General features: G+C 44.0%; 1 protein-coding gene across 8 annotated transcripts in view; it reads left to right on the top strand.

The window, feature by feature from the left end:
• Positions 1 to 27,954, top strand: part of FRMPD4 (FERM and PDZ domain containing 4) — a 564,699-nt gene that overhangs the window by 371,349 nt on the left and 165,396 nt on the right. For all 8 annotated transcript variants that reach the window (XM_053312354.1, XM_053312353.1, XM_053312355.1 and 5 more), the window contains exon 2: positions 25,404 to 25,520. In XM_053312354.1, the coding sequence (XP_053168329.1) occupies positions 25,404 to 25,520 (117 nt within the window). The remainder of the gene's footprint in view (positions 1 to 25,403; positions 25,521 to 27,954) is intronic.

The following is a 27,954-nucleotide window of genomic DNA, read 5'->3' as shown; positions in this document are numbered from 1 at the left end:
GCTGATGTATGTGGAACATTCTCTTTCCGAGATGGAAATATTTTGAGCACTCAGACAGCACAGTATAAATTATATAAATGGCTAAATAGAGAAAAATTGCATTTATATATTATTCTTGGTGTGTTCAAAGTGCTTCACATACATTTATTTCAGTAACGAAGCAAGTAAATAAACCACACAGGTTCTCAGCAGAGGATCAGAGGCAATCAGTAGAAGCTTCTAGCTTCCTCAGTGGTGATCCACTTAATAAGCACAATTATTTTGTTTAAGTCAAAATCACTGCAGGAGAGCCTATTGGAAGTGGCAGCATGTTTTGAAGCCCTTCATTTTGTATTGGTTTCTTCTCAAAACGTATTGAAGAATATTTTTTCATTGGTTTTGAAGCTTTCTCCTTAATCGGCCCTGCTTCATGCATTCTCCACTTTGTGCTGGCCTATAAGCTTCTGTCAGCTTATAAATTTTATTTATCTGAAAGCTTCCCCTTGATTCCCAGCATTCCCATGTTCTTTCCATGTTTGAGATGTGAGCAGAACACACTTCTCTTTGGCTTTGAACAGTGAAATCATTCTGTTAGATAAAAGCGAAGGTGAGTAGTGTAATGCCTGAAGAAATGCATAAGCTAGTCATTCTTCCTCAAAAGGTGAAAGAAGGTCTCAGATTTTACTATACCTTGAAAGGAAAATAGAATGAAATTCTGAGAATGAATACTCCTTATGGTACATCATTCTCTTTAGGAAAAGGGCGCTTGCTCTCTTATGACATTCTCCCACCCCGCCCCCATCCCATCCAGCCAGCTCTTTTGTGTTTTCGCCTCTACATTCTCTGTATGACACTCCACAAAACAGCAAATAGGGTGTCAACAGACTGGATCAGATAAAAAGTATGATTCTAGGATGCTGGACTAGACGGGCCTCGGGCCTGATCCAGCAGGGCTGTTCTTATGTTCTTATTCTAAATGCAGCTTTTAAAGGTAGCAATTGAATTCCCTAGCTCTGTGTATATACGAACTCTTCAGAAGCACAAAAGGCTGCCTCAAAAGGCTAAAATGTGCTTTGGCACCTGAGGGACAGCATAACAGATTTTAACTGGATTCACAGTCATTCCCTCTCCACAGGCCTTCCATGATAACTGTAGTTCTTTGAGGGATGCTGGGGCTCACGAACAGACAATTCTTAATATCCTCACAAAACGACAGTTCCTAGGATTCTCTGTGAAATGCCAGGACAAAGTGCTATAAACTGATATGTATTTATGGTTTGGATATGTTATCAGAAACTAATTCATTATTTATTATTATGACAAGAGCTTCTGTGGATTTTATGAGATGAATATATAAACATAAGAAGCTGCCTTCTGCTGGATCAAACCATTGGCCTAGCGATCTCAGCCATTACTCTTCATAGCCTGGAGAACACGCTTGCTCACTGCCTGATTCCTTTTAGAACTGGAGTTGCTGGGAACTAAAACTGAGACCTTCTGAATGCAAAACAAGTGCCGTGCCACGGAACTATGGGCCCTCCCCTCTGAATGGCTTTCCAAAGTATGCATCCCTCAAGTATCACCTTCAGTTTGCCATTCTAAACCTACCCAGAAAAATCCCCCCCAATATTTTTGATATCATTAGATCCCCCCTCCTTTTAAATGTTTAAATTCCTAATACAAGCAAGACCAAAACCCAGTTTAGGAGCACACACGTCTCTACATAGGGGAGATGTGCAAGCCTCCATTTCAGCAGAAGAACAAAAACAAGAAGCCATTCAGTGCAGGGATGTTTTCCTGATATCATCAGTAAACTAAATAGGGTCATATAGTACTGACTGCAGTGAGTCAGGTTAGTGTAATGGTAATGTGAGTTCCAGTTCTTTTTTTAAAACTATTTTTTACTTTTTTATTTATTTATTTTACATTTATATTCCGTTCTTCCTCCAAGGAGCCCAGAGCAGTGTACTACATACTTAAATTTCTCCTCACAACAACCCTGTGAAGTAGGTTAAGCTGAGAGAGAAGTGAATGGTCCAGAGTCACCCAGCAAGTCTCATGGCTGAATGGGGAGTTGAACATAGGTCTCCCCAGTCCTAGTCCAGCACTCTAACCACTACATCATGCTGGCTCTCTCTTTTAGAATGCAAATATCAAAATACGGGTGGGTAGGAGCTGTAACTCAGTGGGAGAGCACATGTTTTGCATGCAGAAAGTCCTAGGTTCAATCTTTGCCTCCTTGAAGTAGGACTGGGAAAGGCATCTGTCTGAAAACCTAGAGTTAATATCTGTCAGGATAGACAGCAATGAGCTAGATAGTCTGACTCAGGCAGCTTTGTATATTCTGTAAATAGATTGAATACTGTGTATTGTATAATATGGACATGATGTGAAGGCACAAGATGCAGTTCCCTTGCTGAAGGTGTGGGTCTGGCCTGGTCACTATCTTGATGAGAAATAAACTGAGAATCCCATGAATGATGCCTTGAGTTCCATGATGGAAAAAAGGCAGGATATAAATAAGCAGAATAAAACTTTTCCCTTTATCTTTTATTTTTGATCTAGCATGCCTGCTATAGTTGTGTTTTTAAGTGGGAGAGAGAGCATTTAATCATACAGCATACATTGGTAGGGTTTGAAAGAAAAAAAATTGGGTTTTATGCAAAATCTGCTGAATTGTCTCATGCAGAAGCCTGTTTAATTCAATAAGGAAAATGAACTTCAATTAAAGTCAACAGAAGGAGTAGGTAGGCATGTTTACATCAACTGTATATCCAATGGAGTCACAATTCAGTCTGTCTATAAATATTGCCTGTCTAAGCAAACAATTTTCCATCCCCATATTCTGTTACTAGCTATCAAAAGATGCAAAAACAAATTTTCATTCTGTGTATCATATGGGCATGTATGCTGACCACCTTTAACATGAGATCTAGCATTTCTATACTATTTCTAGTATAGAAATAGATTTCTATAGATAGGCTGAACCATATGAATATATAAACAAAGATTACCTTTGAAGCTTTGCTTTCATATTTTTACAAAATCCTTCATATATGTAGTTCAGTTTGAAGGATTTTGCAAAAACATGAGAGCAAAGCTTCCAAGGTTATCTTTGTTTATGTACAATCAATTTATTGTACTAAGTACAATCAATCAATCAATATTTATTATGGTCACAGACCAGTAGGGGTGTGCACAGTCCGGAATTCCCCCGGTCTGGCACGGGGGGGACTGTTACTTTAAGCGGGGGGTGGTAGTACTTAACACTCCCCCTGCCGCTCTTCCCCCTCCGGCACTGGTCCTTTCAAAAATCTTCTTGAGGTGGCAGAGTTCCTCCCTGCCGCCCCTGCCCCCGTCATTGTTCCTTAAGGCTTAAAGAGAGTAGAGCTAGTGGCGCGCATGCTCCCTTCATGGTGTGCACGCCGCATACATCACACATGCGCACAGCTAGCTCTACTCTCTTTAAGCCTTAAGGAGCAATGATGGGGGCAGGGGCGGCAGGGAGGAACTCTGCTGCCCCAAGAAGATTTTTCAAAAGACCAGCGCCGGAGGAGGAAGAGCGGTGGGGGGGGGAGTACTACCACCCCCCCACTTAAAGTAACAGTCCCCCCGCCCATCCGAACCTCCAGACCACCGGACTTCTGAACCGGTCCGGAGGGCTTTTCCATTGCGCTGAACCAAAACCATGCACACTACTACAGACCAGCATAAGTACTAAGTACTTGTACTAACTAAACTAAATAACTCTGGCCCTGGTGTCTTATGAATCTCCTGTTCCCAGCTGAATCTAGCCACCTGACTAGGCCAGTGTTGGGGGCACACATACCCCAACATTAGACCCAGAGATACCAACCCAGAAGTATGTGGAATTCAGGCCTGTGTCTGGTTCCATTTTATTAAGAAATGAATTAATGCCTGGACTCAGGGTGAACTGACACCCAGGTCTCATGAACTGCTCTGTGAAGGAAGAGGCGATCCAGCATTGTATTGTGAAATGGGTACTCAAAGAAGCACAAAAGCCAGGCCAGAATGGTCCAAATGTTATAATCTAACCCATTATCAGATAATGTCTGGAAGAAGTGAGAAGCTGAGCTCTCACTTCCTCCTGCAAGGTCTGTGTTAATCCTTGTCAGTGATTGCTCTGCTATGCCCAAAGGGGATACTCAGTTACTGTCTGTAGAAATTCCACTCTAGGTAAATACACACAAAGAAAACACCTATAGACTTTAATTCTTACTTTACTAACACCTTCACACCTCATGGGATCAGGCCGGCAAATCTGGGACAAGAGAAGATGCCCATTTGTAACTCCACGATGCAGATTTGCTTTGGGCAATGGGCTCCCCCCCTTCTAAGTTTACAGCTCACAGAAGACGGGATTCAGATCTCCCTGGACTGGGCTAATATCCTGACTAATCAAAAGACAATATCCAGAAGGTAACAGCAAGTTGTCACCTTTTGGGGACTCAGGAAGGATGAGGATATTTTGAATGGACTCTATGAAGATCAAAGGAAGATACAACTATAAAGAATGAGGCTTACTGGACAGATAGCTAGCAGTCTTTTGCCTACAAGCAAGACTTGCTCATGAGTAATCCAAGGGTTTTGGGCTAGAGGCGGGAACTCTTTCCAGGGAGAAGGAACTGTTTGTGACTTCTGCTACGCAGTGAGAAGTCAAGACTCCCCAGCCATGATACTTCCTAGCAATCTTGCCTAACAAGCATACTTGCTCAAGAGCCATCCCAGAGTTTGCTGCTAAGCCGTGGGGCAACAAGCAGGAACTCTGTCCATGGACAGGAACGCTCTGTGACTTCTGCTGCGCAGTGAGAAGTCAAGACTTCCCCAGCCATGGTGCTGAGTCTCATCCTTGCTCTGAGCAAACTGCCTGCTTGATCATCACTCTCAAAAGCTCCTGTTTCCAGCTACAGCCTCCCTCCTTCAGCTGAAAGCCCCACCGCTCTCAAGCCTCTGACCCTGGTAATATGGTTCTCACAGGCCTTGGATCCCCCCCCATCCTTTCTCCTTCTTCTCCTCCCCCCCTTCCCTCTACTAATTCCTGATCTCCCCAAACCATGCCAGTCCTCAACCTTCCTTACGCCCCCCGCCTTCCATCTATATCTGAATTATATTAGGCTCTAGGAAGATTTAATACACACACATATGTTAGTTAGGAACACTGGGTTCTGTTTTCTGCTCAGTTAGATTGATGTTGTTATTCTTTTATACTCAATAAAGCCCATTGAATCATTTAGGATTGCTTTGATCTCCTTTCTTCCTTGTGCCCAGATCCTACATGGTCACCAGTATAAAAGAACTGGTCACTTTGTGACACTGATGAAACAGGCCTAGTTTTGTATACTAGCTCATAAGCATATTTAGTATACAAATCAGGCCTGGTTCTCTACCCAGTTGGGAGGGATATGCTTCATGGGTCAAGCCTCTCTAGATGCATGCATTGACCTGCCATTATCAATATCAACATAAGAATCAAGAATAAGCTGGTAGGATAATTTGGGTCACTGTGGATGGAGAATGGACCAGAAATTATGGAGGGCATTAAGCACCTGATCTTCCTTCTCACTAGGGTTGTGTGAGGAACCGGTTTCCATGGTTCAGTTAGAATTCAAACCAAATTTGAACTGGCCCACCAGTTTGGGAACCGGTTCAATTGAACCAACCAGCTGGTCTGGTTCATTCATTGAAGTAGTTCAAACCAGTTTGAACCAGTTAGCCCATAAGGAATAATGGGAACTTGAACCAACCCATTATCCCCCATGGGTTGCACCTAGGGTCACCAAAGCAGGTTGGGTGGTAGGGCATGATGGGTGCTGCCTATCACCCAACCCATAAAATATTTGGGGAAATGGGCAATTTTTAATGAATTTTTGAGTTTTTTCTGGGTCAGTAGTTTAGCCTACAGAAAGAATTGAAAAATTCACCCATGCCTCTGCCTGCAACCCTGCTTCTAGCTCTGCACCCTCCTGGAGGACATCCCTTCCCTTCCCCTCCCCTAAACTAGGCCCTAATTAAAGGAAGTATAGGTAAAGTGTGCCGTCAAGTCAGTGTTGACTCCTGGCGACCACAGAACCCTATAACCATAGGGTTTGGTAGAATACAGGAGGGGTTTACCATTGCAATCTCCTGCGCAGTATGAGATGATGCCTTTCAGCCTCTTCCTATATCGCTGCTGCCTGATATAGATGTTCCCCATAGTCTGGGAAACATACCCATGGGGATTCGAACCAGCAACCTTTTGTTTGCTAGTCAAGTCATTTCCCCGCTGGGCCATTAGGTGGCTTTAAAAGGAAGTACTGGAACTTAAAACCAAAGGGGTCACTTTTGGTGTCTTCAGCTGGAGTCTGTCCAGGAGGGAGCTCAGGCAATCAGGCCAAAGAGCACACACTGACACTCAACAGCTGGTGGGAGAGCAGATGGGGGCCAGCAGGAATCCCACCCACTCACTGCAAAAAAGAACAGAATAAAAACAGCAACCAATTAAGTACTGTTAACTGAGTACTGTAACTCAGGAAAACAAAAAGCAGTTGGCACTGCAAAAGAGAGAGGATGGGACTCTGTCTAAGGCCCAGCAAGAAGGCAGCACAGGTCCAGCATAAAGGCCCAGCAGAAGGGCAGGGGTCCAGCCAAAGCAAGGCAAGGCAGCCAGTTCTTTCTCCAGAGATCCATAGGCAGAGAGAGAAGCCAGGCAGTTTAAATACAGTTTGAAACTCCCTTATTTGTCTCCCCCGACCAATGGGGGCAGAGTTACCCTAACAGCACTTGATTTTGAATGACAACAAGCCAATCAGAGCAAAGGAGATCACAAGCCAATCAGAAGGCAGTGGCAGAAAACCAATCAGCAAGGGAGAAAACTAGTAACACACCAGACAAAGAGGCTATTCTCACGAGGAGAGCCTAGCCCGATTTTTGCTGCTCATGTAAACCACTGGGCTTGCAGGTGAGCCCGGTGGCTTACAAGAGGCTAGCTCGCTGTTGTAGCCCTCCCCTAAAACCAGGTTTGCGGAGCGAGCGCTCCGCAAACCTGGTTTTACAGATCATGAGTAGCCGCGGCATGGCTCTGCGCCACAGTTACTCATGAGTAGACCCCTGAGGGGAGGCAAAAAGCTGCCTCCCATCTCTGGGGGTCTCCCCAGAATGCCCTGTGCACTCATGCAGGGCATACTGGAGCTTCTGGGGATTGCATAGCCCCCGAGCTCCCCAGCCTCTGCCGGCTCCATCACAGAGCTGACAATCGTGTGGACGGCCATCCAGGGCTTCCTCCCTGCGTGTGTGCGGGAAGAGCGGGCTTAGTTCCCCGCGCACCCTCCAAAACCAGGTTTCACTGATTGTGAGACCCGGCTCAAAATGGCAGCCCCCATAGATACTTGAACCATTGAACCAGATTGAAATGGGTCTGATTCAGTTTGATTGTGGTTTTGAGGCCTTTTTTTGAGGCCGGTCCGGTTCACAATCAAACCAGTTGAACCAGCCCATTTCAAGTTGAACCAGTTGGCCACACCCATACTCCTCACATGGCTTGTTAGAATTCACCATATTTCCTTCAGCCTCAAATCACTGAGATAAGAGTGTTCCTCCATCCCCCAGGTGGTTGTTAACAGTTGCTCAGTTTTCCTACTGAATTGTACCTTTATTATTTTAATAAATGCAACATTTTTATTTAAAAATTCAAAGAAGGTTTCTGTATTGTGATGAAACAGCATGCACTCAGCATTGAATTAAAAAAATTCTAACTATTTTTTTTTACTTAGGAACAAGTAGTTAGAACTAATACAGAACTCTGTTGGCCGGTTTTCCAGCATATAAAGTACCTTGTTTTCCCTCCTAAGGATTTGCCATATAAGTTTTCAGTGAAAATCCATCTTGGTTTCATGGGAGTGATTTCTAAATGAAGAGGGTAGGGAGAACTCAATCTGTTAACATGAGAATTTCTGAAGTACTCTACTTTGCACCCTGCTGAGAATGATGTTGGATTGAGCATTGCAAATGTTGTCATGCTGTTTGTTTGCTTACAAAGTTAACTGTGTGTCCACGTTAAAACCATCTGTATTTGTGGATATTTTTAGAAACTGTGTTCCAGCAAATACTAAAAAAGAGAAGGATACATTTAAAAGGTGATTCACTCGAATGCACTTAAAATTTATTTGTCCTTTTGTAATTACCAGTATTAAAAGAAAATGAAAAAATGAAACAGTCCAGTGGGATAAGATGAAAAGAACCAAGGCAGACAAACAGTCATAGATGGCCAATGCTATTATAAGCATTTTATGCATGGAGTCAGAAATAAAAGATTTTTAAAATAAAAGGTAGACACTATGTTCTTGGTAATGAAAAACCTTAATTTTCACTTTGTATTTTGAAAGCAGTGTTTATTAATAGGACTGGAGCACTTTCATAATTGGATGGTGTCATGAACATCCTTGCTCCAAGGTGTAAGTGGCTTACCCCAGGCTCTGAATACTAGGTTCACAAATGGTGGTTTTATGCTTTGTTTGACTAACAAGACCAAATTAAGAAGTATGATACACAGCTATCAGTAGACTGATGTGTCCAAAGAAGTGATTCCTTGTAGCTGAGCAATATATACCACTAGTCCCAAAGTCATTTGTGATAAACAGTAGCAAGACCACTGGGTAAAGCCAGTGGGTAAGGCCAGTAACAAGTCCAGTGGGTAAGGTCAGCTGACTACACAAATGGCCGCTGTGCATGCTCAGAGGCCATGTGCATGCCAATGTTGCAAGCAAGGGCAGCTGGGAAATGCCCCACCAGCATGCAAATATATTTGGGAGGAGCACCGGAATTATGACAATGGTGGCGAGCAGAGGAGGAGCAGGAATGGACCTGCTCTCCTCCTTATTAAAGTGTCTGTGGAAGCCCTCATTTTTAAAGGGATGGTGTCAGCAATTTGGAAGCTGTATCACGTTTCGGCATATCCCTATTTGTTACTTGATTGATTAAGTGCCATCAAGTCAGTGTTGACTCTTAGCAACCATACAGATAGATTATCTCCAGGATGATCTGTCTTCAACTTGGCCTTTAAGGTCTCTCAGTGGTGCATTCATCGCTGTTGTAATCGAGTCCATCCACCTTGCTGCTGACCATCCTCTTTCCTTCAACTTTTCCCAGCATTATGGACTTCTTAAGGGAGCTGGGTTTTCGCATAATGTGTCCAAAGCATGGTAGTTTGAGACTGGTCATTTGTGCTTCGAGTGAAAATTCTGGATTGATTTGTTCGATGATCCATTTGTTTGCTTTCCTGGCTGTCCATGGTATCCTCAAAAGTCTTCTCCAGCACCAAAGTGCAAAAGCGTCAATGCTTTTCCTATCTTGCTTCTTCAAAGTTCAGCTTTTGCAACCATGGAGTGTCATGGGAAAAACCATTGTCTGAACGATTCTAATCTTTGTAGGTATAGTAGACACGTCATGGCATCTAAAAGGCAGAAGCTATCCACCACTTCAATGTCTTCATTATCAATTCTGAGGCTGGCTGCTGTACTCAATGACATCAGTTTAGTCTTCTTTACATTTAGTCATAGTCCCATTTTTTCACTGTGCTCCTTGACTTTCACTACTATTTGTTATAGTTTGACTATAAAGCAGAAATGTCATTATTCAGTATATCATGGAAGAGATTTCTGAAATGTCTTTTGTACCAACCTGGCATGTTCCTTGGAGTTTTATCTGGTTACCAGTTAGAGGAGTCTTGCTTGCCATAAGCTCCTCATTCAAATTCCCAGTTATCTAGGCTGGCTGAATCTTTTCCCTGTAGTATGTAGTATTGACTGGTGCATGAGTCATGAATGGCTAAATTCCTGGTTTTTACTGGTATGAAACTCAGATATTTCATACATGCTGTTGGTGTAGTCAACAAAGAATTGGATTTGGAGGAAACAAAATACAAATAGGTTTGGCATAATTATCTGGCAATGGGTTGAACAGATCAGGGACAAGGGAAGAAGGAATGCTCTGGGTGCCTAGCGTGTTTTAAGTCAGAAACATATGAGGGACAAACATCATCACCCAAAATCATACAAGAATTTTAGAAATGTTTTCAGAACCAACCAGTCAAGAACAAGTGAGAAAGCACAAAGTGGTGTTTTTAATTTAAAATATGCACAGAAATAAAAACAACAAAAAACAAAAAACCCTAAAAAAGAAAAGTGACAAAATAATAATGTTGTTAAAACTGAACACTGAATTGAATTATGTTCTAATGTAGTTAATTCTAATTATGTTGTAATGTAAAACCAAAGAACATGTAACATCAAAACTAATATACGTAAGAAAAATTAGAAACAAACTGCATCACTGCTTATATATTGGAAATCCCATTTAAAGATTTATTTATTTATCTATCTATTTATTTATTTTCCAAATTTGTATACTGCCCCAAACCTCTGTCTCTGAGCGTTTTACAAGATCTACAACAAGCCAAGCATTTTACATATAAATTGCTCTTAGGTGTATACAGTGACTTTGTGGGATCAATATAGTTATGAAATGGTAACCACTGTTAATAGATTTAGGACTGCTCATCTATAACTGTTACCGATTTTATGGCTGCATGCACCTTCTCCACCAACTGATCTATTATTATGTTTGCTGTGAAGTGTGGTAGTTATCACCCTTCACGTCTATGCTTTGGCATAATGTGGGGAATTTAATTTAACTTAGTGCAAACCTGCATACAGCCAAATTATACATTGAGGTACTAGGAAAGTTGGCCATGGATAGGATAAACCCATGTTAGAGCACCCAGAAGGTTACCATAAAGTACAGACACATTTCTTGAAAGCAAAGTTAGGTTTTATTGAAGAGCAAAGATTTACAGTAAAGGCAATGGTTAGCACTTCAGAAAAGTTGCTGGTAATGATCTTCCCTTAGGGGGTTAATGTTCTGAGAAGGGCAGATTTGCCTCTATTACACATTTACAGGTTAGCACTGGGGGACGGGGGGGGGATAGAGTTGTGGACACTAGGAAACAGGTGTGTGTGTGTGTGTGTGAGAGAGAGAGAGAGAGAGAGAGAGAGAGAGAGAGAGAGAGAGAGAACGAACAGTTCTATAGCTACCTATCTTGCAGCTTTGCCTTGCGCTGGAATGATGATAAGGGAGATCTGCTTGGTAGGGGGAACTCCGGGCAGCTAGATTAGTGGCTTGCAAGGAATTGAGGAGCCCACAAATAGTGATTTCAGCTCAGAGATGCTCAGGATTGAGAATCTCTAGGACTCATCCACAGAATGTGCACTCTCTCTGGGCTTTCAGTGGTGTGAATAGTTGAGTTAGCAAGAGGCAGGCAACCTCAGTTCTTTGGAACTGCACAATGTAGAACTGTTTTGGGTGATGCTGTACAAATGATTAACTCTAAGGAAGGGTTTTAATATCCTAAAGACTGAGCCCTACAGGGAGTTTGCTCTTTTGTTGAATTAGTAGTGATTACCTTTAACTTCCTGGAGAGGTTTCGGTTAATTTCCTATGGCTGTTCCCTTAGACATTCCTCTTAAAACAAAAGGCTGAATAGGTGATCTCCCAAGGGGGAAGGAGGGCACTGATTTTCAGCATAGTTCAGGTGATTGAATCCAAGAGTCTTATCTGTTGGAGGGAATTTGCCCTTGGTTCCTTGGTTCATCTGGGTGTCTGCTTGGTAAAAGAGAGGAAAATTGCATTCCAGTCTCATTACTTTGACACTTGGCCTATTCTGGCACCTTCTGTGCATGCTCAGGGGGGCATTGGCTATCAGAGTGGCATTTACCAGCCTCCCACGATTGCACTAATGACCTGAGGCAGAGGCACCCTGGCCAGAATGATTGAGCCACTTCATTGAATCAGAGGAATGCACTCAGGCAGAGTCTTCCTCATTACTAGAAACAGTGATACAGCCAAGATTCAAACTGGGGGTGCATTAGGGTACAGTGGGAACAGGCAGTAATGGCAACACTACCTATCAACAAACTAATTTGTAAATGCTGAGTGTAAAACTCCCTTAATTTGCAAGGAAAACTTGTCAAACCATGTATAAATAGATGGAATTCTAACCATCATCCTACTCTTTGGCAGCACTAAGTAACAGAGAAATGAATTTTCTGCTTAAAGTTGGTTAAAGTTACTATTACCATATAACAGTTGGCCCCTGGGATTCTGGTTTCCGCTGGAGGAGAGAACACTGGAGATGTATAGTGTCTGTAATATTTCGTTTATGTAGACAAATATACAGACTGAGGTTTGTGTAAAGTTGGAATAGCATAATATTCCTGCAGGCAGCCAGAGGTTACATCGATTTCCCAGGGAAGCAACCCTGCATTGTAAAAAGTGCTGCTAGCCCAATGCCTTGTTCTGTCTCCAAAATCCATTTTGTCTGCCTCAGGCTAGCTGCCTGAAAACGGCACTTTTTACAATCACTTCAGGAGAGAAGGTAGATGAGGGAGATAGTGTGTCACACTTTAGCCTGTTCACCTGCCTTCAGGAGGCTAGGCTTCATAAATCCAAACTCACACCACTGTGTATGGCCATTGACTCCCCATAGCTTTGTGTCCTATTTGCTCTGAGGGCTCTTTCAGACCTCAGCTTCTCTAGTGACAGTAATGCCAAAGCACTATGGAGAGCAAGATGTATTTTGAAGGAGAATGCCTTTGAACAATCAAGACCAGGACAAGCATAATCTTCATGTAGACTGCATGGATCAGACATGCTGCTTCAGCATGACCACTGTTTGTAAAAGCAATCACATCCCTAGGAGAGCAACTGGAAACATCTAGAAACAGTATAAATGCTCATTGTATCTATGTCTCTCTCTTGCTAAAAGCATGGGTGGCCAGAGAGGGAGGGAGAGAAAAGCATGTGATATGCAAAGAAGGGGGCAGGATGTGTTGGCATGCCCTCTAACATGGGATGTGTGGATTTGGCCTGAAGTATCTGTCCAGAAAAATGTAACTTTCCTAAACAAGGTTCTGCATTTGTAACAAAGGCTCTGCATTTCCCCAAGACAATTAAAATTATTATTATTGCTATTGTTAATGGGTTGTGGGGTTTTTTTGGTCATACTTATAAAGCACTTAAAGTAGCTAGGTGCTAAAGAAAGGTAAAATTATAAGGCCCAGCCAATGGGCTTATATAATCAAATAATTCAAAAAGAAAGACGAAATAAAAGGGAATGAAGAGAAAACTTCACACAGACTTGGTAACAGAAAGATCAAGTATAAAAACAGGTGACTGACATGATGAAGAAAATTTCAATGGGACTACACTGAATACATAATGCTAAATTACATAATGCTAAATTGTCCTTTTAGGAACATAGGAAACTGCCATATACTGAGTCAGACCATTGGTCTATCTAGCTCAGTATTGTCTTCACAGACTGGCAGCAGCTTCTCCAAGGTTGCAGGCAGGAATCTCTCTCAGCCCTATCTTGTACTGTATGCTTTGGTAGTTTGTTGGTTCAATAAAAAAATCTTGTCCTATTAAAAAATAAATAAATCTTGTCCTATCTTGGAGAAGCCAGAGAGAGAACTTGAAACCTTCTGCTCTTCCCAGAGCGGCTTCATCCCCTGAGGGGAATATCTTACAGTGCTCACACTTCTTTTAATTTCAATGGGATTACACTGAGTAATTTTCCTCATCATGTCAGCCTGTGAGTCTGAACATGTCATTGGATTGCATATAGAAACCAATTTCAGGTAGGCTCTAAACAGAATTGGTGAGCAATAGAAATGGGAAGCCAGGACTGGCCAGATTCAGATGTACATTATAACGGCTGCTCAGCTTCCCAGCCTGACCCCAGTCATCTCCACGGCCAGATTATGGGCAAAGTGTCACTGCGCCAGCAACACAGCTGCAATTGGCTATCATGTCTAGGGAGCACGTGATGAGTGTAATAGTGCAATTTCTGAGTGCTCCATCCACCCTCGGCAAGGGAAGGGCATTGAAAGCTCTTTAAATGCCCTGCAATGCCATTTATCCTTCTGCCAGCTATGTGGCCCCCAGGTGGCCCCGCATCCCAAAAGCACCACACAGACTCAAATTGGGAGTGGGCTGTTTTGAGGTTCGCAGGGGTGGAATCCGACTTTCAGTGCAGGGGGGGAGGGGGAAACCCACATTCGCTAGAATGTGAAATGCAGGTGGGGAAGGGGAATGGAAGCTGGGGGGTCTGTCCCATCATGACCAGGGAAGATATTGTGAGGGGAGACTTGGCAGAGCACTCTAGCCAGACCCATCCCAAAGCCACTGCAATCAGCTTTCTGCCCAGTGGGCTCACACTGGCATAAGAGGGCCTGTCTCCCACTTAACCATCAAAGAATCCAAGAGTTCCCTGTTCTAGCAGGGCACCCAACTCTCCTTGTTAAAAATAATAATAGGGTGAAATCCACTCCTCCCCTCTCCCCAAATCCCTCTGAACTCTTGAACGCACCCGAGAGTACATTCCCACAGCCCACATGTGCCATAGCCTGGCCACATACATGGCTATGGGAACAGCCAGTGGGACAGTACATTCACTCAGGTTTTTAAAATCCCGGGTCTGGTGCGTCTGTAGATAAGCAGGCATGGGAAATCATGGGAGAGGGCACTTTTCTCTGCTCCTCCGACCCCAGGGCAGTTGCGTTGCCTGAAGGGGCCACTGGCGACAGCACACCTGTGCATAGATGCGAATGGCCAAGCAGGGGGCTGGTTTCCGATGCACCTCAGCAGCCATCCCTGGGAGTAGGAAAGCAGTCTCAGGCATACCCCCCACCACCACCACTTCCCAACACACAGCAACACAGCTGTACTCAGAGCACACATGGCCTGACACTCTCGTGAGCGGGTGTAGTCTGCATGGATATTTCGTTGCCACACTAACCATGCCTTCTTTAGAAGTAACCAGAGGTTGTAAAGCCCACCCCCCTAAAATGGCTGGGCCCCACTTCCCCCCTTTTCTTTGTAAAAAAATAGAACAGATTCTCCCAAAACCTCCCCACCCATCTCCCAATCTTGCTCCAACTAAAATTGTTCACCCAATGAACCCATACTAAGGACCACTATCAGCCCCCCTGTATCTCCGGCAAGGAGAGTCCTTTGCCGTACCAAATGGACCCCCCAAATCGATCAAGCGATAACCAGGCTGCTTGCCTTGGATTACTACCAGCACATTTGGTTCACCCTGATAACAGTGGAACCCTCTGAGGCACCTCTGGAGATCTACAGCAGTCTAGTCCGACAGCTTCAACAGCATTTAATCTGTAAAAACAATGCACTCCTGTGGCAACATCAACACCATTCCAAGTCCTGGTTGATGTGTTAACACCAGAAACGCTCTTACCACCTCCTATCATGTCTACAAAGCCAGCAGTGGATCAATGACTGCACAGGATCTCCTTCAGCACAAGAAGAAATGCAAGCAGTTGGTGGCACATAAGAAAAGAGTAGCCATGAAAGACAACTGAGCACAACTCATCCAGGCAGTCAGATCCCATGACCCAACCTCATTCTTGTGCATCACCATGAGCAGCCACAGCAACAGACTGACCCATCTAATTGCCACATCCCCCCAGGGGTCTGGGAAATTTTTTTCTATGAATTCTTCAAGGATACTTCCTCAGAAAGCAGATGCCATGGTCAAGCATGATCGCGTGGACACCAGTGACAACATCTGAGATTAAGAGCCTTGTCGCCCAACTAAGACCAGAGAAGGCCGCCGGGGAGGACCCGAGGCCTTTAAAACAATCTGGACTGGTGGGCCCCCATCTTGACTTCATTATTTACCTTCATAGATATGGCTGAGTCCCCAAGGATTGGAACATAGGAACATAGGCAGCAGCCATATACCAAGTCAGACCATTGGTCCATCTAGCTTAGTATTGTATACACAGACTGGCAGCGGCTTCTCCAAGGTGGCAGGCAGGAGTTTCTCTCATCCCTATCTTGGATATGCTAGGCAGGGAACTTGGAACTTTCTGCATTCAAGCATGCAGAAGCTCTTCCCAGAGTGGCCCCATCCCCTAAGGGGAATATCTTATAGTGCTCACATGTGGTTTCCCATTCAAATGCAACCAGGGCAGGCCCTGCTTAGCAAAGGGGACAGTTCATGCTTGCTACCTCAAGACCAGCTCTCCTCCAGCAATTATCGTTCCTATTTTCAAAAAAAGCAGAAAGGTCGATCCTACTAGCTATACACCCATCAGTCTTCTCAATACAATTAGCAAGCTGTATCCAAGACATCTACATTGGAAATTATGGGACTGGCTGGAAAAGAAAAATTTACTTGCAGAAGAACAGGCTGGCTTCAGGGAAGGTTGATCCATGATTGACCAGTGCTAAGTACTCCAGCACCTTATTGAAAAATACTCTTCCTGCAACACAACCTACCTCTATGTAGCCTTCAAAGATCACAAGGCAGCTTTTGACTCCATCTCACAAGTCAAATTCTGTGAGAAGTTTCAAACCTCTTTGATAGACTGGCAACTGTTATATTTAATACACATGTTACACACCGGCACATCACTTAAAGTAAGGTTGCAACCCCCAGGTACATCTCACAGGTGCTGTCAAAACATAGAAGGGCGTCAAGCAAGGTTGCATACTGGCCCCACTTTTATTCAACTTCTACATTAGCACGGGGGGGGGGGGTGTGGCAGCTCAACAACCCAGATTTCCACCTCCCTGAACCTGCAGGAGCCCATATATCCACCTTGCTATATGCAGATGATACTCTCAGCGACTCCCATTGGCTTTAGAAGAGCACTGGGGGCCTTAGCACAGTATTGCAAGGAAGACCAGCTAGAACTTAACTATCATAAAACCAAAATAATGGCCATTGTCAAAAGGCCCAAGACCTGTTCTTGGTCTATAGATGGACACAAGACTGAACAGGTTCCTTGCTTTAAATATATGGGGGTAGTCCTTCACTACACCGGCATTAGGAAGGCATATGGGGACCATGTTGCTCTAAATGCACAGAGGAGTACTACTGCCATCCTTAAGTTCCTTTGGACGAGAGGAGGCCACTATATACCCGCAGCACACTCACTCTGTTTGAAGCCAAGCCATTAGCGCAGCTTCTCTACAATACCCATCTGGGTCCCTTCTCCAATTTTGTCCCACTGGCATTCATGCAATCAAAGTTCTTAAGAGCAGCCCTTCAAGTTCCAAGATGTGTCTCTAATACCACCCTGCGACTGCAGACAGGCTTGATCAAAGTGGAGGCTAGGGTCTGGATTACCATACTTGGCTATTGGCTTAGACTGTCTCTCTGTCCCCTTGGTCTTGTCCCCCTAACCCTGCATAATGACTTTCAATCCAGCTGGAAACAGTCAATTATGACTAAAATATTATATTTGGGCCCACTCTCCCTATTTAATATGGGCTACGATCAGGACAAGGCTCTCATCAAACAGCACATTACAGACCTAGAGCAACAATCTGATACAGAGCCCTGAACTTCCTCATCAGCGAAGGTCTTAGATATTCTGCTTCCCCCCATGGCATCCCTCGAATAAATAATAAATAATAATACCTAACAGATCTGGAAGTCCCAAAGCACAAGAGGGCCGTCACACTGGTGCAATGCCATGTTCTTCCCTCAGCCATGCTTGATCCCACTCTTGAATCATCAATGCCCTTGTGATTTTGGGCAAGTAGAAACAGCAGATCACACCCTCCTTCAGGACTTGTATTACAGGGATATTCACTCCATTTTCATTCTACCATTATTGCATAAGTATCCAGATCATGTGGCTAACTATACACCTCCCTACAGTTTTAAGATAACAACCCCCACTACCACTTACAGTGTTGCCAGGTTCTGCACGGCAGTGATTAAAATCCAGCAGATGATGACCTCTAGCTCGTGCTCAGCGCCCAACTGTATGGACTAGACTCAGCAGTTTCTCAGCCTACTGCCACAGAGCACCTTATGGCAGCCCTGCACTCTTATAGTTTTGCAGTTCTTCAGCTTCTCACTTTGCCTTAAATTGACAAAACTCTTCTGATGTCTATAGTTGCTCCTGAATGGTTTTATATGGCATTTTACGTAATTATCATGCCTTTTATATAATGTTTAATGCTTCCCCGCCCCCTTTATCCTTTTCTGCCTATGTCTTTTGGTGATTTTTATGCCCTATGTTTTTTATAAACATTTATGAACATTTGCAATCACTTTTTACCGTTATTAACTACTGTTAACTGCAGTCTTTAGTTATTGGCCACATAGCTCGCAGTTTTCTCTTTTTCTATTGGACAGTTATAGTCTTAAATTTTACTTTTACTACTGATCTCTATATTCTTTTATAGTTTTTATATTCCATAGCAATAGTTTTATTTTATTTTACCATATGCTTGTATTGTGTTACTCACCTCCAGAATTCTAGTAAGTAACTTATCAGGCTTTTTATTGCTCTTATGCTGGTCTGACCAAAATAAAGGTGATTTGATTTGATTTGATCTGTTCCCTACTTGTGACCAGTGGTGTAGTTACAAATTCAGGTGTTCTCCATGACAGCCCTCGTAGCCATGCCCGCCCTGACAGCCACACCTCCATAGCCACACCAACTCCAACATATGCCCCCTCCCCCACCTAGATAGATACAATATTTTGTGGGGTTCTGTTACAAGAAGTCAAGGATAGTTTCCTAATCCTACAGTGTTGGACTCTCAAGTGGTTATTCACCCAGAAGCGGGGTCTAGATTATCAGCCACAAAGGGTGAACATAGGAACATTGGAAACTGCCATATACTAAGTCAGACCATTGGTCTATCTAGCTCAGTATTGTCTTCACAGACTGGCAGTGACTTCTCCAAGGTTGCAGGCAGGAATCTCTCTCAGCCCTATCTTGGAGAAGCCAGGGAGGGAACTTGAAACCTTCTGCTCTTCCCAGAGCGGCTTCATCCCCTGAGGGGAATATCTTGCAGTGCTCACACATCAAGTCTCGCATTCAGATGCAACTGGCAGACCCTGCTTAGCTAGGGGGACAAGTCATGCTTGCTACCACAAGACCAGCTCTCCTTGTGGATACTCCTTGTAACAGAATGTGGATACTCCTTGTAACAGAAGACAGGAGCTTTAGTAAGAAAGATACTCCTTGTAACAGAATGTGGATACTCCTTGTAACAGAAGACAGGAGCTTTAGTAAGAAAGTATTTTGTGTCCCTACTGAGACCCTGGATGTAAAAAAAAAAAGTCTGCCTATCCATACAGCACTAAACTACTCCTTGTGCTTATGATGCCTTAAGTTTATAAAGCAGCAGAGCTTGAATAACTTTTATTGAGACAAAAGGGAAGGCTTTATCAGGATATATTTTCTTTTCCGCATGAGGAGAAGTTAAGTATTATCCCACTTCTTAAATTTTCTTGGAGGACAGAGCTTAAAACATTTACTTAGCTGACAACTGAGCAAAGACCTAGCTTAAAGTAAACTAGCTCTACATATTCTAAATAGCCAATAAAACCAGTTATGAATCTAGAAAGTCAGCCAGGGATGGGGTGCTTCCCAGCACATTGCACAAAGTGTTACATGTATGACTGTCTGCTTGAGGGACAGAAGTCATAGATGTGCACTTGCTGCAAAGAACTCCTGGCTCCGGGAAGAGCTTCCAAGTTCCCTCCTTGGCATCTCCAAGATAGGACTGAGAGAGATTCCTGCCTGCAACCTTGGAGAAGCCACTGACAGTCTGTGTAGACAATACTGAGCTAGATGGACCAATGGTCTGACTCAGTTTATGGCAGCTTCCTATGTTCCTATGTTCCTCTCAGGGAACAAGTTTTTCCCCTCAAAGCCAAGGTGGCTAATGTGGAGAAGATCAGACAGGCAGAGAGGTATGAGGGTGAAACCGTCAGGGATGTGATAGAGGCATCCCACTCCCAGACTAACAGCTCCTCTGCTGTCACGGAGGAATAAAGTCTCAGGGAAGGAAGACATCAGTCTGAGGAAGAGGGGAATGCTCCCTTAGAATGGACCCCTTCCCATATCCTCCCACACAGCGTATACTCCTCCAGGGATTGGGGGCCTCGCAGTATGCACAATTCTATTGTTAGGAGTATAGAGAAATGGGTTTGTGACTCTCATGTAGACCGCATGATGACTTGCCTGCCTGGTGTGAAGGTTGTGGACATTATGCAGCATCTAGACAGGCTGTTAGACAGTGCTGGGGAGGAGTCAGCTGTTATGGTGCATGTCAGCACCAACAATGCTGGGAAATTCAGTTGGGACGTCATGGAAGCCAAATGTAGGCTACTGGGTAGCATATAGAAGTCCAGGACCCCTGGGGAAGCATTCTCTGAAGTGCTGCCTCTTCCACATGCAGGGCCAGTGAGACAGGAGAAGCTGAGGGGTCTCAATGCATGGATGAGATGTGGTTGCTGGGGAAAGGGGTTTAGATTTGTTAGACACTGGGATACATTTTGGGGCAAGAGAAACCTGTACAAAAGGGATGGGCTCCCTTGAACCAAAATGGAACCAGACTGCTAGTGCTTAAAATAAAAAAGGTTGCAGAGAAGCTTTTAAAATGGCACCTGCAGGATTTCTAATAGGAACTGGGTGGTATCTGGTTCAGCAAGCAAATCCCCTAAAGTGTAAACTTTTCTGATAAAACAGAACGGGACTGAATAGAGCCAGGAGTAGAGCAGATGGACAGCTGGTCAAAAAGATCAAATGACACGCCAATGTCAGGCAAAAGACTCAGCGTATAGGTGTTTATACCTATAAACGCCAGAAGTCTCCAAGTCAAGATGGGCAAGCTGGAATGCTTGGTTACTAATGAAAACACAGATAAATTAGGCATAATGGTGAGAACCAGTGGGACACTGTTATTCCTGGGTACAAACTCTGCAGAAAGGACAGAGAGGGGTAGACTGGGAGTTGAGTAGCCCTGTATATTAAAGAAGGGATACAATCCAACAAGCTAAAAAACCCAGGAAGTCCAGAGTCCTCCACATAATCATTATGTATGACAATACAAGGACTGAAAGGAAATGTGTTGTTAGGGACGTGGTATGGCCCGCCAGATAAAAACACTGAGAGTGACTTGGAGTTGGAGAAGCAAATAAGAGAGGTGTCAAAGAGAGTCAGAGCTGTAATAATGAGTTACTTCAATTACCCTCACATAGACTGGGCAAATTCACGTGGGGGTATTGACAGAGAAGCCAAATTTCGTAATATGCTAAATGACTGTGTCTTAGAGCTGTTGGTTATGGAACCAACCAGAGAGAAGGCAACCTTGGACTTAGTCCTGAGTGGAGCACAGGACCTAGTGCGAGATCTCAAGAGTTATAGAACCATTGGGGAATAGTGACCATAATGTGATCCAATTTATCTTATATGTGAGTGAAGCATTGCCAGGGAAGTCCAACCCAGATGTGTTGGACTTCAGAAGAGGAAACCTCTCAAAAATGAGGGAACTGGTAAAAAGGAAAATGAAAGGGAAAGTCAGGAGGGTCAAATCACTCCAGAAAGCATGGAACTTATCCAAAACCACAATAATAGAAGAAGCTCAGTTGGAATGTATATCAAGAAGGAGGAAAGGTATCACCAAGTTCAGAAGGATGCCAGCATGGCTAACAAGTAGAGTCAGGGAAGCTATAAAAGAGAAGAATTCCTTCAGAAAATGTAAGTCCTGCCCAAATGAAGAGAACAGAAAGGAACAAATTCTGGCAAAAGAAATGCTAGGAGACAATAAGGGACAGAAAAAGAGAGTTTAAGGAGCATATAGCTAGAAGTGTCAAATAGGAATGTGCACGAACAGTTCTTGCACTCCTCAGGCCAGAGGGGGGTGCCTTTAAAAGAGGAGGTAAGGAGCTCCTTAACTGCTAACCCCCCACTCCGCTGTTTTTCCTCTGCTGATGCTTAGTTTTTCAAGAGATGTGCAGGGCTGCAATGCTGCCAGTGGGGGGAAAGCAGTGGTGCAGGTATGAGCGGGTAAAGAGCTCCTTACCTGCTCTTTTAAAGGCACCCTCCTCACGCTTGTTGAGCTGGTTTGAACGCCGGCATTCGAGCCAGTTTGGTGCTTCCCTTTGGAAGCTCTGAACAGGCTTGTGCACATCCCTAGTGTCAAAGTGAATAACAAAAACTTATTTAAAAGTATCAGAAGCAGAAAACCTGGCAGGGAGGTGGTTGAACCCTTAGATGATGAGGGCATGAAAGGGATTATTATGGAGGATAAGGAGCTTGCAGATAGGCTGAGTGAGTTCTTTGCATGTGTCTTCATGGGGATGATGCTGAACATGTTCCCACTCTGAAATGGATCTTTTCAGGCTTGGAGGCTGAAGAACTGGGCCAGTTTCAGGTGACAAGAGACTATGTTCTAAACTGTCTTGAAAAACTAAAAATTAACAAATTGCCAGGGCCAGATGGCAACCACCCAAGAGTCTGAAGGAGCTCAAATGTGAAATTGCTGATATCCTAGCAAAAATATATACTGTAACTTGTCCCTACAAACAGGCTCTGTACCAGAGGACTGGCGAGTAGTTAATATAACTCCGATTTTCAAAAAGTGATCTAGGAGGGATCTGGGAAATTACAGTCTGGTCAGCTTAATTTCTGTGCCAGGTAAATTGATGGAAAGCATACTTAAGGACAAAATTATTAAACATGTAGAAGGCCTTGCTGAAGGAGAACCAGCATGGCTTCTGCAGGGCAAGTCTTGCCTCACTAACCTTTTGGAGTTCTTTGAGAGTGTCAACAGGCATGTGGATAAAGGTGATCCAGTTGTTGTTGTTGTTGTTGTTGTTGTTGTTGTTGTTATCTTTAAAATTAATTCTCTTAGCCAGCCAGCGTGGAGATGTGGCAAGGCAATGCGTGCTGGTGAGGGAGGCATCTGATTGGCTGAGCTCTGTTTGGCTGGCGGAGGCACCTGATTGGCTGGGCGTTGGCCCGGCTGTTGTGAGGAGGGGCCGTCTCGACTGCAGCCTGGGCTGGGAGGCGGGAGGCAATGGGAAGGACCGACCCTGGCCTGGCACCAGAGGGGGTGAGTGGGACATGCGTGCCCAGGATTTGGCGGAGGAACTCTTGCGACAGGCTGCAAGAGTTCCGAAGTGAGGACTAAGGAGGAAAGGGGGAAGAAAGTGCTGGCTGTGGCTGCCGGCCAGCCGGCTGGTGGAGAAGGGGGGAGAGAAAGGCGGCGGCGGGCGGCGGGCAGCTGGCGGGGGGAGTGAAAGGTGGCAGCAGGCGGGGAAAAGAAAGGTGGTGGCAGGCAGCAGGTGGGGGAGAGAAAGGCGGCGGCGGGCAGTGGGCAGGGGGAGAGAAAGGTGGCGGCGGGCAGCGGGCGGGGGAGAGAAAGGCGGCGGCGGGCGGGGGAGAGAAAGGCGGTGGTGGGCGGGGGAGAGAAAGGCAGCGGCAGGCAGCAGGCGGGGGAGAGAAAGGCAGCGGCAGGCAGCAGGCGGGGGAGAGAAAGGCGGTGGGTGGCGGGCGGAGGAGAGAAAGGCGGCAGTGGGCAGCAGGCAGGGGGAGAGAATGGCGGTGGGCAGCAGGCAGGGGAGAGAAAGGCGGTGGTGGGCAGTAGGCAGTGGGCAGATGGAGAGAAAAGCAGCGGCAGGCAGTGGGACAAGTTCATGTGTGGATTTGTAGCTGGTTGAAGGACAGAAAGCAGAGATTAGGAATAAATGGACAGTTTTCACAGTGGAGGGAAGTAAGAAGTGTGGTCCCACACGGATCTGTACTGGGACCAGTGTTGTTTAATTTATTCATAAATGATCTAGAATTTGGGGTAAGCAGCGAGGGGGGCAAATTTGCAGATGACACTAAACTGTTTAGGTGAGTGAAATCCAAAACAGATTGTGAAGAGCTCCAAAAGGATCTTTCCAAACTGGGTGAGTGGGCAACAAAATGGCAACTGTGGTTCAACATAAGCAAGTGTGTGTATGCAAAAATGTACTGTTTCCATATTGGGGCAAAAATCCCCAACTTCACATATACACTGATGGGGTCTGAGCAGTCAGTGATTGACCAGGAGAGAGATCTTAGGGTCATAGTGGACAGGTCTTTGAAAGTGTTTACTCAGTGCATGTCAGCTGTAAAAAAAGCTAATTCTATGCTAGGGATCACTAGGAAGGGGGTTGAAAATAAAAATGCTAATATTACCTTGTCTTTATATATATCTATGGTGTGGTCACATTTGGAGGACTGTGTGCAGTTCTAGTCACCATAGCTGGTGGGCCACTGTGTGGAACAGGATGCTGGATTACGTAGATAAGCCTTTGGCCTTATCCAGCAGGGTTGGTATGTTCTTATTGGAGGTGTGGATAGATCTCTTCTTCCTCTTAACAGCCTATTGCACGGTTAGTGCAGGCATCTTGTTAGTGCTGGACTAGGAGACCTCAAGGTTCTCTTTCATCTCTAAAATTCTGTGCTTCTATGATCCATGAAAATGCATGGACAGTGGAGGTGGAAAAACAGATCTCACTTGTGCTTACAAGTCCTCACTTGCAAGGGACTGAAGCACACCCTTTGAATTTAATGGAAGTTATTAACGTGGATTGAATCTCTTAAACTATTACATGAGAAACATTACTTTATTTAGCTTGGAATTTATAAGAGCATTGTAAACATTGGCATATAACGTAAAGTCTTGTACATATATTGCAGCTTCCCAGTCGTGCAGCTTCCCAGTCGTGGTATTCAAAGGATTGCTTTTAAAGGAGATTATACATAATCCTGCTTCTGTTTATATCCAGCAAGGGAAAATCCAGAGTAAATGCCTGTAAAGTAACTAATAATTAAGGCTATGAAGAAAAGAGACAAGTGATAATGGTGTTTAAGTAATTCATGTTGATTTTTGTAGACAATCTGTGGAAAGTAATATCCAGTTCAGCCCAGTAAATTGTACTTTCTCTGTTTCCCCCCTGCAATAAACACATCTGGATTAAATTGTGCAGTTTAGATTTTGTCAAATATATTAGAAGCAGTGTCTGAATCAATACAACAGACACTGACACCTTTTAAAAGACAAAACCCCTCTCTTGTGGTGTTCTGCTCAAATGGTGGGTGCGTATTAAGCTAATTCTTGATCCAAAGGTTCTCTTCCTCTGACCGCAAGAGCTTCCTCCAGAGGAAGGCCACTTTGGGCTACAACCCATTGATAGGATATTGACTAAGGATGCATTCTGAGTAGCCATTTATTATTTTGCATTTTTTGAAAATCAAATGTAGGCCCACCTAATGATAAGGCCACAACACAGACATGTCTTGAAATTTTTAGCTGCCTCTCCTAAAGTCACAGATTAGATGATTGGGTAATTAAAGATATTTACTAAAAGCAGAAAGTAACACTAAAAATTAAGGTGCCTGATTATTATTAAATGACTGCACATTTTTAATTGCATATCCTAAAGTGTGTTATTGTTACTCTTGGTGTATGTACCAGTGATGGGTTAGTTCACAAAGCCTGTTGTGGGATTGAATGTAAGAATCTGGTTCTTCTAAGCTCATGGGTTCTCTTTGTTTTAGTCACAGGACCAAGTCTTCAGGCTGGCCTCCCTCTTCAGGATCCTGGAGTTTGAACCAGGGGTCTTCCTATGGATGGGAGATGACGGCAAACAGAGATGGGAGAGACTACTTCATCAAGTAGGTTGGCCAGCGGTTTGATGATACATACAGATCACAGGGTAGAGTTCAAATCCACTCATGTAACCCTATGCATAATGAACATCCTTTGGTTTCAGATTTGTTAACCACTAGAGTTTAACACTTTGGATCAAAGGGAGTATATAAATTTCTCTGACCTTTTGATCTGAAAGACAACATGTAAATTTAAATATAAATGCATTGCTGTTAGAGACAACATTCCAGAGGAGTAGTAGTTGTAGTGGTAGTAGTAGAAGATGACAACTTTATTTGTTAGCTGTCCCATAACAAATTGTGCTCTGGGTGACTCACAACAACAAAAGAGTAAATCAAGGTGATCATATTACTATAGTTTTTCCGCTTCTGCCCGCCCAATCCCGCCTCCCCCTGTAGTCTATGTAATGCTTTTGCAATGCTGCTATTACACACTTAGGGGCTATTCTGATGATTGGCAAGAATCGGGTTAGGAGAGCCTAGCCCAATTTTTGCCGATCGTAAGAACCACTCGCTTAACCCGCTCAAGTTGATCCAGTTAACCCGCTCAAGTACCTCTGCCCTTAGCCCAGGTTTGTGGAGCGAGCACTCCGCAAAACCGGGCTCTCTGATCGTGAGCAGCCATGGCGCGGCTCTGCGCCATGTCTACTTGCAAGTAGACCCCTGGAGGGGAAGCGAAAAGCCGCCTCTCGGCTCTGGGGGTCTCCCCAGTATGGAGAGACCACTCGCGCAGGGCATACTGCGGCTTCTGGAGGCTGCACGGCCCCCGAGCTCCCCAGCCCCCACTGGCTCCACCACAGAGCTGGCAATCATGTGGGTGGCCAATCCAGCCGCCCAGGGCTCCCTCTGGGCTTGTGTGAGTGGCTTAGCCCTCTCTCTCCGCTCACTGGAAGAAACCGGGTCTCACTGATCATGAGACCCAGTCCTTAGTGTGCTGTTAATACTTACATTTGATTTGTTTTGTTTTGTTTTGTTTTGTTTTGGTTTGGTTTGGTTTGGTTTGGTTTGGTTTGGTTTGGTTTGGTTTGGTTTGGTTTGGTTTGGTTGTTTGATTGATATATCGCCCTTCTTAAATGGCTCAGAATACAAACAACAGAATACAAACAATTAAAACCAGTTAACATTTAAAATCAAAACTATAAAAACAGAAAAACAATTAAACATTCAAACAGTTAAAAGCCCTGGAAAACCAGGGCAAACATTTAAAACAATTTAAAACAGTTTAAAAATCCTAGAAGGCCAGGCCAAACAGATAGGTTTTAAGGGCTCTCCTGAAAGACAGTAATGAACTCAAATTACGGATTTCTGCTGGGAGTGCAATCCATAGCCCGGGAGGAGCTACAGAGAAGGCCCGCCTCTGAGTCGCCACCAGATGAACTGGTGGTAACTGGAGACGGACCTCCTCAGATGACCATAAAGTGCGGTGGGGATCATGCAGAAGAAGGCACTCTCTAATATAACTGCCTTTATGAAGATCAGTGCCTCCGTTTAAAAAAAAAAAAGCATTGGGCTGTGTTCCTAAACACACGTACTTGGAAGTAAGCTGAAATAATTGGGGCTTGCTTACTAATAATGGGTGTAATCTAGCTAAAGCTAAGCCCTTTAAAGTCTCGTTGTTTTATTTCAATGAGTGAACATATGAAATAAATGGGAGTTGGTGACTTAACTCTGACCATTTAGGACTCAGTGGATTTAAGATTGGAATTTCTGTCTGCTTCTTATCTTTATTTATTTATTTTATTTGTTTATTTCTATACCGCCCCATATACCAACCTCTGTGCAGCTTACAATTGTAAAACAAAAACAGCAATTTAAATATTAAATAAATTAAAACAGTTTAAAACATAGATAAAAATAACTTAAACTTATTAACTAAATAAAAATTTAAAATCATTTAAAAGACCCCAACATCTTGGTTCCTGACATGAGACCCAGCATTTGCACATGTATTTGCATGCATATCAATATGGTTTGTCCTATTGCTATGGCATATGGCAGTGAACCTCACATTTTCAAATGTGTCTGGCACAACCATAAGGATTTGTTTTTCCTATACAGAGCATAATATTTAACATGATGCTTCATGTGCTCAGAAAATTAATAGCCCTGAATATTGAGCGTAGTAGTCTGTGCAATACTGCTATTTTTGTTGTGTCTTCCCCTTGTCTTTTCAGGAGAGTTCAGTCTCTGCTTGTCAAACACTTTGTAGCGGCAGTAAAACCATTTTAAATAAAAGGCAAAAGCAACATCTGAGGACAGAATAGCATGTTTTCCCCACTGAGTTAACAAACATAGCAGCTACCATTTGATGCAGCAACTGCTGACCAGAGCTGGCAGCAACTGCCAGGCACAAGGCTAAGATATGCTCTTTTGTCATAGTTGGCTGGAGCTGGAAAACAGTTCTGCAAGAAGTATCAGTTTGGAGTGGGGTGCAGATAGA

The sequence above is a fragment of the Hemicordylus capensis genome, chromosome 3, assembly GCF_027244095.1.
Source record: "Hemicordylus capensis ecotype Gifberg chromosome 3, rHemCap1.1.pri, whole genome shotgun sequence".
NCBI lineage: Eukaryota > Metazoa > Chordata > Lepidosauria > Squamata > Cordylidae > Hemicordylus > Hemicordylus capensis.
The sequence above is the reverse complement of the archived record's forward strand: the minus strand, read 5'-3'. Positions and strand labels throughout refer to the sequence as shown.